This window comes from Monopterus albus, unplaced genomic scaffold (assembly GCF_001952655.1).
Source record: "Monopterus albus unplaced genomic scaffold, M_albus_1.0 scaffold28.1, whole genome shotgun sequence".
NCBI lineage: Eukaryota > Metazoa > Chordata > Actinopteri > Synbranchiformes > Synbranchidae > Monopterus > Monopterus albus.
Genome location: NW_018127908.1, coordinates 4298396 through 4309696, shown reverse-complemented (window position 1 = coordinate 4309696; position 11301 = coordinate 4298396). Strand labels below are relative to the sequence as shown.

Below are 11301 nucleotides of genomic sequence, written 5' to 3'. Positions count from 1 at the left end.
TCTAATTCCAGGCGCTCCCTCCCACACTTGGGAGGGGCCCTGTGTGTAAAAAGGAAAAAGAAAGGAAAGGTATATAGACAGTCAAACACAAAATCTAGCCTCTAATCAGCAAAGTCCTCTTGGTAACTATGTTCTACCTGTCGAATTGGTTCTCCCAGCACTTCTAGTGTGGCAGGATAGTTCTCAATCATGGAGACATGGTGGGTATTCTCTGAGCGCTGAGGGAGCGCAGACACCATTGCATAAGCTTCTTCCAAAAGGCAGCAGTTCTGACCATTTCTCGCCTTGTTTCGAATGAGCTCCTGAAGATGTGGGGGCAGAAATTTCAACACAGCTGAGGTGATACAGGTCTAAGAGCAAACGCCTTATGCATGTAAGTGATCTATCCTAACAAGTCCACAGCTTGTTCTGTCTCCAAGCTGTTACCTTGAGGAAAGCCTTGTACTTCTGGATCCTCTCCAGTGGTTGTTGGAGGTAGGCACTGATGCTGCGTACAGGGGGCCCTGAAGGGTCTGCACAGGCCTGCTCTTTCTCCGTGTATTCCTACAACATAATGACGAGTCCAAGTAGATATGCTAATTAAGAAGTCATCTTACAATCACCCCAATGACTTAGTATTTACAAAGTAACAATTAGATATACACCATGTTAATATGACATGTATGCCATTAATTCACAAGTTACCAAAGTCATAGGCTAGTAAAACTGAAAATTATTTGCAAATGGATAATAATATAGTTATCCCATCGAAATATTTTTGCTGTTTGTTAATCAAGTAAATGAGATGTACTTGATTAAATAAGTCAAGTAAATTAGCTTGACAAAGTTTTCATGTTTAAGGTCTGATTATATCAGATCCTCTGTTCCAGTGCGGAAAACTCCCCCCAAAACATCCTTTAACAGGGAAAATGGGCACATGGTAACTTACAGTACAACATCAATAGGTATTGTTCAACTTGAGAAGAGCTGTGATACCTTGAAGAACTTGTGGACAGCTTTGTCACTGACGGCAGATTCTGCCCGACTCTGACCAACAAGATACTGAAGATACTTTTCAAAGCCCTCCTTGCTCTTCAGGAAGCACATGGCTATATCATCATCTGTATCACACTCATTCAACTTTGGGAGGAATGCCCTAAAAACAAAATGGTGGAAAGAATTGGTTCAGTGATAAAGAAAACGTCACTGTAAATATCAATGTATTTTGTTATTGCTTTCGAGGAGGAGAATTGTTCTCTGGGAACAATGCAAATGCACACATTCAAGTGAGCTTACTTGTTATGGAAGGATTTGATATCATCAATATTTCTGAATATGGCTTCCTTCTGGTTACTGACATCAGGCGGGGCCTCAGAGCTGTCTGCATGCTTCACGTGGTGAGACGAGAAGAAATCCATCTCCTTTACAAACTCTGATTCACCATTTATCAAGTCCTGGATCAGTTGGCTATGGACATGAAATAACAGATGGTTATGGTGCTTCCTTTAGTTCCAGTATTTGCTCTGTGAGTGCAGGAATACTTTACTTACAATAGCTTCTTCTTGTATTCGCCCTCAGACACTTCCTCTACATTTGTTTCTGGAAGGTCACCTGTATCAGCAGAGAGCTGAAATAACAGACATCCTCATTACAACCTTTAAAATGTTCCAAGGCCTCAAGACAATGAGTTAATATTGGTGAAAAGATTTTTGATTTTATCTTGTTGGATCAGTGACTACAGTGTTGAGACGTACTTTGAGTTTTTTGTCCAAGTAGGCTGGTGAGACCCAGCCTTGGCGTGATGGTGTAGTTTTGGTTGGTTTGGTCCGGACTAACCATTTGAGCGGGTGGGCTGAGTCCAAAACCTCAACATACTGTCCCTCCTTTAGTGCGATAGATTCTTTGCCTGCCATGGTGGGGTTGTAGTCAGCCGTTGCCACATAGATGTCAAACATCTGTAAAATATATATATATTAAAGACAGCACACATGCCTTCCTTTTTTTTCTTTTGAAAACCTGCACTTGGTAAGATTTCTTCTACATTCCTGATTTTTGCATTGCATATTAATACTGGCATTAGATTGATTGCGTCTTGCCTATGTCCATTTGTTATAAAGAAATTTAAAAACATAGGTGTGAGCTTGCTGCATGAAGTTACCCAACATCTGATCAGATTTATACATTTTATGGTAACTGGATGTAGTATGCTGTGTCCTTTTATTTTAATAACTTGGACAATACATCGTCACCACTAACTGCCTTAAAATGTACCATAGAACTGATTCAACACTGAAATAACTAAAGAAGTAGGTTCAACAAATTGGAAAACACTGGAGGAATATTGTACATTATTGCATTATACCATGCAGGTGTGTCTATTTTCACATTATTTTAGATGTAAGCCCCCTTTTTAGGGTGATTTCCCCCCATTCAGCAGTATAAACAAATTCTTCTCTACTTTATACTTCATGAGTGACCCACATCTCACCTCTCCCCTGGCATCCCCTTCATCAGACTCCGAGGAGGAGTCAGCAATGAGGGAGGGAGGACGAGAGCGACCCTGATGAGGTGAGGGAGAAGGAGTCTTGGTCTCATCGTCACTGTCACCACCAGGTACACGTAATGAAGCTGGAACAGCAAAGATGGGAGGGAAGTAATCAGATGAGCATGGCTACGTTGTGCAAAGACCCTGAGCATGCATCATGTATTAATATAATCCTTTTAACATAGTTTGTGAATGTGCTATAGAAACTTGAGGAAGAGCTTATCATAGCATACTTTGCGAGCTTGGCTTGAATTTATATAGCAGTTATTAGTACTCACTCCATGTAGCTTGTCAGAGCTCAGCGGAGGCAGGATCATCTTGAGTCACAGACTCTTACAAGCAATAACTGACTGTTCTGGCATCTACTGATTTACTTAGTCATATCCCTCCAAACAGGCAAGCCGTTACTTGATTATTTCATGTCAGATTTACAGTAGAGTCAAAATTATAAGTGAACTGTTTAATTGAAGCTTAATACGTAGAACATGTTGTCCTGTATGTATAACAAATGCATGTCAAATAGTTTCCACAAGTCATGTCCTCTGTGACCCAGTTCTACTGAGGTATCTCACTAAGTCATGTTCCTGGTAGAAAGAGAAGCTGATGCACTTGGATACATACTGGTAGTTTTGGGCCAAGATCTCATCCACTGGAGCACTTCATGATTCTGTAAACTGTCTGAATAACAAATTCATTATGGATGAGAATTTATTTGGTTGGACTACTGATGGGAATGAAGGGATGAACGAATGATGTCTGTATGAATCAATGGAAGGGGTTTAAATTATAAACACATGGGTAAAGCAAAACATGCTGACAAACGAGCACTAGAAATGCAGGAAAGGACGCTTCTAAAGTCTGGTGTTAACCCCAGGTCTAGTGAAAAGTGAATTAGAATTCAAGAACTGAAATATATAGTATAATATACTATATATGTACTATACTATAGTATAATACTCAGATTAAACAACACTTACACAATTCTTGAAGAATCAGAATTCAAAGCAGCACTGTGTCCAAAATAATATATACCGTAAAATCCGGGCTATAAGCCGCTACTTTTTTTACACACTTTGAACCCTGCGGCTTAAACAATGATGTGGCTAATTTATGGATTTTTACGGGCTAACGAGCTTCATGCCACCAATACATTTAGCCTCGTCACATCAGACCAGTGAAATTACCGAACAAGTCACAGTGGACCAATGAAACAGTTCGAATTAAATCAAATTCACTCACACTAAATTCTTCAGATCAGTCATTTTGCACTTCATGCACACACCCCCATCATGGAAAACACACAAAGAAATGCATATGATGCAGCTTTCAAGTTAAAGGCGATCGATCTGGCTGTTGAAGAAGGAAATAGAGCTGCTGCACGTAGCTTGGTATCAATGAATCGATGGTGAGACGTTGGAAACGTGTGTAAATATCCCATGTTACAACGTGGACACCTGCGGCTTACAGACAAGTGCGGCCTATATATGTACAAAATTGTTTTTCTTCTTAAATTTAGTGGGTGCGGCTTATAGTCAGGTGCGCTCAATAGTCTGGATTTTACGGTACTGTAGCATCTTTAGCATTAGCAAGAGGAAAGCCATTCTTAGCAACTTGCATGCTTCCTAAGCAGTAGCAGAAAAGCACTGCTGAGTATAAGCTGGTGAAGTGATAGGAAACCTGCAGTTTTGTTTCTTTTTTTGTTTTTTAAATTTCAACCACAAATGAAACCAGGTGATTTAAGAGACAGGGCCTCCCTCTGGGCGTATGCGTCCTCAACATAGATATCACCTGGTATGAGTGTTTTGGCTGGAATGAAAAGCTATATAGTTTTGCATGTTTTGGGGACAGGTTGCCTACCTACAGTGTGTTAGATCGTTGCAAATCCATTCATAATTTCACACTGAATCTCTATTTCATCCCACTTTCATTATTATTAGAACAACATGCAGGTTGAGTGTTTACCATTAACAGAATCATTTACAGCCAAAGTTTCACACCTCGCTAGATGCTGACCTAACTTCCAAAGCTGTGTATTTTGTCCATTTTCTGAGATATATGGGTTATCTATTACTGTATTAGACAGTGTTCATGTTGACACCTGAATCTGATTTTGTTTTAGTTTTAGTCTTTTAATAAAAATGCATATTATTTTAGTCTTTTGGTTTTAGTTTTAGTCAAAAACTAAAGATGTTTTAGTCTAGTTTCTGTCATTTTTAATTTGTACTATAGGCTGTATCTTCTTCATCCTGGTTGAGTACAGTTACTGTGGTTACATATGTTGCTTCTGTTTATCATGAAGTTTGTGAAAAACTGTTTTATTCACACAGCATCATTCTGTTGTTGTCTGTACTGTGTTTAGAGGTTATGCTGAATTCTCAGTTAACATTAAAACAGTGAGCATTTAGAGATAAATTATGTTTGCCTGGCCACATTAATGCTGGAAAGTGCTTTTTCTACTGATAGCAAAACAAAAGATATCTGACTGAAAGGAACATTAATGTTCCATCTACATCCACAACCTTTCATGTTAAATTATCCTACTGTTTCATATGGCAAACATTACTTTTCTGGTTTCGTTTGTTTCATCCTGAAAAACAGGACATCAGTGAATATTTTTTGTCATAGTTTGTTAATGATAACACTGGTACTAGACACTAAACACTGGACTGTATTTCTCTAGGAGAAAATGCTGCAAATTGCACACTGAATTTCTATCCCATTAGAATCTAGGGGGCTAATGTTTTAATGCACAAACAGAATGGTTTATAACATGCACCTACCTTGGCTGATCTTTGCTGATACCATTTCAGTGATCTGGGAGGTGAGTTTCATAAGGAATTCTTCTGTACCTACTTCACCTAGGTAGGGTATTTTATCCCCTTAAGATGGAGGAAAGGAAGACAGGCGGATGACAAAGAGGACAGAACACCATAAGTATTGTAGTTTTTTTTTTAACTACAAATAATGTATATCACTATAAATAACAAATAGCATATGCCAGGGTGAAATGACTCACCTTTTCCTCTGCCAGCCTCTTCTTCTGGAGGGATAACTGTAATCCCAAGAACCCTGAGGAGAATGACATGGTAAATTTTCAAACATTTGCATGTACTGGAAATGCACTGTACAGACATGTTTTTGTATGTACATTTGTATTTTGGGGAAAAAAAACTTACTCTGTAGCTTTGGTCTCTTTCTTGATTTGTGGTGCTAATGAAAAGAGGGGAAACACGTACTGTATAAATGCAATTATGATCAGACCCAGGAGACAAACTAAGGCCATCTTCTAATGTGATATGCTTATAGGTCAATATAATGTCAATAAAAGAAGCGTAGATGTCTTTGTCTTACTGTCATCCACTTCAAGCTGGGCAGTGCAGATTGACTGTCCTGCTCTGTTTGTGGCAATACAGGTGTAGGAGCCAGTGTACTCTGTGCCCACATCCATCAAGATGAGGCTGTGCTGGCACCCAGAGCTTGCTATTTTGTATCCCTTGCTATCAGGCTTGATCCACAAAACATCCTCCAATGATTCCTCCTTAAGCCAGGAGACCATGGGAGTGGGAGACCCTGAAATAGTAGAGACAGTGCTGGGTAACAAACTTCAATACTTTTATGGCATTGATCGAATTGCCTCAATACCATCGAGTATCGAAAAGTGTTTTTCTACATTTTTATTTATTGGTGTTAAAGTTAACAACTTATGGTTGTGGTAAATAGGTTTACTTTTTATATTATGATACTATCCATACTACTGCTAATGACCCGTACAAAAATGTAGAATTATGTATATAATTCTTTGTTAAAATTGGTATTGAAAATGGCATCATTTAGGAGCCAATATTGAGGTCAAGGTACGAATATCAGTACTGGTATCAAACATTTAATAATGATACCAAGCCCTAAGTAGAGATGAGTAACTTGTAATACAAAATGCTTAGTTTGGAAATGTCTGGGCCCGTGTTTATCAAGTGTCCTAAATTAGGAATGTTGACATCTTCTCCTAGAAGTAGGACCAAAAATGTGTCATTCAAAGAATTTTTGTCCAGTTAGAGGTGATTTCCTACTGTAAGATGCTTGATAAATATGGGCCATGAACCTGTTAAGATAAAAGAGTAAAGTGAGCAAACCTTCTACTTTACCTTCCTGTTGCTGCACCGTTCAAGGAAGCGCGGTGGCACCAGGGGCTCCTTGGAGTCTGTGAAAATGTAGTGTAAAGCAAAAGCACAGTCGCATAAAGTATATCTAGTAAATGAGCTGCGTCCGGTTTGTAGGATAAATGATAAATTACCTTTTTTATCTTGTGGCATAATCTCCCCTGGACCTGGTGCAAAATATACTTGTTACTGTATTCGTAAACATCTTGACACATTTTAAGCCCAGAGTAATTAAAAATACACCGTCTCATTTGTAGTTGACTTTTCAGACATTTGCATACATACTCAGAACTATCAGTCGGGCAGAGGAGTAAGCAGAACCGGCTGCATTGCTGATGTAAGCAGAGTATTCGCCCATATCTTCTTTCTTCACCTCCAGAATCTCTAAGCCATGAGTATCTCTCTCTGCTAGCACCAGAATCCTTCCTGAGGCCCGCAGAGGGTGGCCATCTTTGAACCAATATACTCTGGGTTTGGGGAAGCCTGGATGAAAACAGATATTTCAGAAATATTATTCTTTATTCATAACTCACTTTGTGAAACTGTTACAATCAAGTTATTTGTTTGCCTCAGATGAATTAACTCAATATTAGTTAATAAACTTACCCTTTACTTTGAGCTGCATCTTAGCAATAGGTGAACCTGGACTGACATGAACATCACGAAGCTCTTGCACAACTTGTGGCAGCTGATCATCTTCAGTCACAGACTCAAAGGTTTCAGTTTCCCTGCACAAAGATATAGTACACATCAAAAATGCTGTATTTATTAATATTAAAATGTGAATTTATCAATGCATCTTTGCAAACATTAAAAAACTGTTCATATTATATTCACCTGGACACATAGCCCTTAGCACTGACATAGGAGGATGTCTCAGTGGCATCAGCAGCAGTGTCATAATCTGAGCTGCAAGAAACTGATAGAAAGGATTGATGGACAGCATTATACAATCAGGTGTCAGTGTCTACAATGTGTGATCTTGTAATCCTGCTATCTTTTGTAAAGCAGACTGACTTCTGATCCGTTAATGTGAGGATTCTTTTTAACCCAGTATGATCATTTTGGCTCCTGTGCTTTCTGAAGATGCTAATTAAAGATTAGGAAAGTGGTTTAAGTAACTGATTTCCCAAAATAGCTATGACAAACAAACAAACAAAAAAAACTTCAACTAAATTTGCTGCATCCAGTTGTTGGGTGTGTGTGTAGCAAGGCAGAGTGATGGCATAGTAAGACGAAAGCAAGAGAGTGAGGTTTACTAATAAAAACTAATCAACAAAAGATGCGCCTCTAAAACAAAAGACATGCTGTAGTATTGAGAATATCTCTGCAGTTAATGGAAAATTTGCTAACCTTATTCTATAATAGATTTCTTTGTATAAATTCAAAATATAGACACAATGATGAATTAAAAAAACTGATTACACAACCTTGATATTTACAGTATGTGCTACAGGTGTGCTGGAAATATCAAGATGTCAAACTCAAAATGTCATACTGTGTTTGGCACCACTGACCAAAAAAAAAAGATCAATGGAAATACTAAATAAATACAGAGGCACTGACAACCACTTTTGGGTTTTCCTCCATTAGAACAAATGCAGTTAATTACTCAAACCAAGGTGCTTGCAGGTATTTGTGATACAAACACTTGCATTTAATGCATGTTCACTCACTGTCAACCCTGAGTTCAGCCTTAGTAGCTGCAATGCCACTGCTGTTTTCAGCTGTGCAGCGATAAACACCCATGTCAGTGGGGAGCACAGCAGTAATGATTAGCTGATGGCAGCCCTCCTGATCTTCGTTGATCATGTAATGGTCATTCTCCTCCAGCAATCTGCCATCCTTAAACCAGCGTACGATGGGAGGGGGCCTGCCGATCACAACACAGTCAAAGCTGACTGGACAGCCATCTGGGACATCCTGGCTTTGTAGCTCTGTCAGGAAAACTGGGGCAGCTGGGCACCAAGGGCAAATAAAGTAAAACAAATTCAAAATCTAAATTCATAGAAGTGTAAATCAGTGATAAAGTGTTTGGCTCCATCACACACACAATACAAGTAAGAGGGCAAAGCTGAATGATATTATTTAGAAAGTTATTTATTCATTATTCAGAGTGAATAAAAATGGTATGATGATCATAAAAGGAGAACAACCACTCATGCCATTCTTACCTGGGGCTCCTGTCATGAGCGCAGGAGGTTGTCTATCTTGTGTGGGAGTCTGTGCACCATCTTGCACGTAGCCCATCTTTCTAATTCGCAGCTCCACCTTGAGAGGCCCTGCCTCCAGGATGCTGGTCTCCACAGGTACTCCATGAACTGTAAACATCTCCTGGAACCTTTTAGAGGCAACTTCAGCCTCTGACCGGGAATCAAATCGAATGTAGATGTAATTGTCATCCTCACGGTAAGAGTGCGGATCTGGGGGAGGCAGATCTCCTTCATCTGCACTGACAAATGGTTCTTCCATAACATCTGGTGGGAGCCGTGTGTGCCACAGGCGCCGGAGACGTCTGCTTGCCTGCCTCAGTGACTCATCCATCTCACTACCTGAGGAGCTCTCAGGTTCACTGTCAGCACTGTAGCCCACGGTCAGTGGCCGTTGCTCAGAGGATTCTCTCACTGTTCCTACTGTCACCTTAGCACTGTGAGAGGCAACTCCAAACTTGTTGGTGACCTCACAAGTGTAAACTCCAGTATCCTTCATAGTGATGGCAGTGATGACCAGTGAACAAGTACCATCATTGTATATATCAATATGGTGGTGCTTGCCATCCACTAGTGGTTCTCCATCCTTCAGCCACCGCACCTTCTCAGGTTTACCTACTGCCATACATTCCAGATGTATGGTACCACCAGGTTCTTTGGTCTGATCTTTGAAGACCTCTTTGAAAATAGGACACATGTTCTTGCGGGCTTTGTAGCCCTTGAAGGCAGCTTGAATCTTAATGGCTGCTTCTGTGAACTCATCATTTTTACTGATCTCCATTATGTCGGTCTCCTCTCTAGGCAAATGTTTATCTGTCTGGTGAACTGTGGTTGTTTTCACTTCTTTACTGATCTCCATTATGTTAGTCTCCTCTTTACGCAATGGTTTTCTATGCATCTGTTGAACTGTGGTTGTTTTCACTTCTTTACTGATCTCCATTATGTTAGTCTCCTCTCTAGGTGATGGTTTTTTATGAGTCTGTTGAACTGTGGTTGTTTTCACTTCTTTACTGATCTCCATTATGTTAGCCTCCTCTTTAGGCAATGGTTTTTTATCTGTCTGCTGAACTGTGGTTGTTTTCACTTCAGCTTGCTGCACCGTTCTCTGCTCTGCCATCCGGAAATGTTCAAAGAACCTTTCAGCGGCCGGTGTCTCTACATCACTGGTAGGTGTGACCATAGATTTGCTGCTCTTCTTGAGGTAGGACACAAGTGTCGAACCCCCAGAAACAGACTCATCCTCTGAACTAGTGTACAATTTGGGCTCTGCTTGCTTCTTAGACACAACGGCCTGCTCCTTCTTTCCTGGTTTTATTTCTACTTTCTCTAAGGACTTCAGCTCCTTCTGTGCTGGTTTTATTTCTACTTTCTCTGACTTCAGCTCCTTCTCTAATGATCTTATTTCCACTTTTTCTGACTTCAGCTCCTTCTCTAATGATCTTATTTCCACTTTTTCTGGCTTCAGCTCTTTCTCTAATGATTTTATTTCCACTTTCTCTGGGGACTTAAGCTCCTTCTCTTCTGATTTCTTTTGACCACGTTTACTATCCCCCTCAGGGTGTTCAGAGATGGAATCCAAAGCGGGCTCTCGACTCATGCGCCGTTTCTTGGCCAAAGCTTCCCACAGCTCATGGACATCGCCTTCTTCTGCAGCTTCCGGAGGAAGACTGGGCTGCCCCAGTGCCTCTGCCTCTACCTGCTTTTCCTCTATACCTATAAACACAATGGAGTTCTCATTTTTATTTTGAAAAGATACTATCATGTAGCACAATACCACCTGATGCTAGACCTATTAAAACTCTATTTATTCCAACTTAGTATGACAGATATTCAAAAACGCTTCATATTTTGTTTGAAAGGGATACATGGAGGTGTTCAACTACAGCAGAACTTGTAGGATAAGAAGAATCCTACACACCAAACACAATGTCTTACCTGGAGAAACTAATGGCTGCACAGGTGCCTCTGTGTAACGGAGAGAAAACAAGCATTGACACAATATATAGTAGTTTAGTAGACTTCTACATTCTCTACACTGATATTTAATTTATCATGCAATTAAAGTTGTAAAGATGTTTATATGTGAAACCAAAATAAATGTTATCATCTGATGTGAATAATAACATAACTATGCCATAAAAACAAAGAGAGCAAACTACAGTACTTGGTAGACATGAGAGCTATTACTATTTCATGAACTAAACCACACATGCACTCACCAAGCTGCACAGTCTGGGGCAACTCAGCAGCCTCTCCAGTTCCAGCTTTGTTGATAGCTGCCACTCTAAACCTGTAGCTGTTCCCTGGGATAAGATTTTCAGCCACAAACTCTGTGTTACAAACGGGCTCATAATGACATGGAAGCCAGAGGGCACTGTCTAACCGCCGCAGCCCACCCCCGCCACCCCTG

General features: G+C 40.1%; 1 protein-coding gene across 1 annotated transcript in view; it reads right to left on the bottom strand.

The window, feature by feature from the left end:
- obscnb (obscurin, cytoskeletal calmodulin and titin-interacting RhoGEF b) overlaps positions 1–11301 on the bottom strand; it is a gene marked incomplete at its 3' end in the record, with an annotated part of 61973 nt that overhangs the window by 1832 nt on the left and 48840 nt on the right. Inside the window, exons 53-73 of the mRNA XM_020595880.1 lie at positions 11111–11301; positions 10827–10856; positions 8856–10604; positions 8358–8639; positions 7519–7600; positions 7288–7409; positions 6967–7164; positions 6816–6848; positions 6660–6722; positions 5876–6094; positions 5701–5734; positions 5541–5593; positions 5305–5403; positions 2468–2607; positions 1734–1934; positions 1530–1606; positions 1276–1446; positions 976–1135; positions 427–543; positions 138–302; positions 26–39 (exon numbers count right to left, since the gene is read on the bottom strand). The exon at positions 11111–11301 is cut by the window's right edge and continues 106 nt beyond it. Coding sequence (XP_020451536.1) covers positions 26–39; positions 138–302; positions 427–543; positions 976–1135; positions 1276–1446; positions 1530–1606; positions 1734–1934; positions 2468–2607; positions 5305–5403; positions 5541–5593; positions 5701–5734; positions 5876–6094; positions 6660–6722; positions 6816–6848; positions 6967–7164; positions 7288–7409; positions 7519–7600; positions 8358–8639; positions 8856–10604; positions 10827–10856; positions 11111–11301 — 4200 coding nt within the window. The remainder of the gene's footprint in view (positions 1–25; positions 40–137; positions 303–426; positions 544–975; positions 1136–1275; positions 1447–1529; positions 1607–1733; positions 1935–2467; positions 2608–5304; positions 5404–5540; positions 5594–5700; positions 5735–5875; positions 6095–6659; positions 6723–6815; positions 6849–6966; positions 7165–7287; positions 7410–7518; positions 7601–8357; positions 8640–8855; positions 10605–10826; positions 10857–11110) is intronic.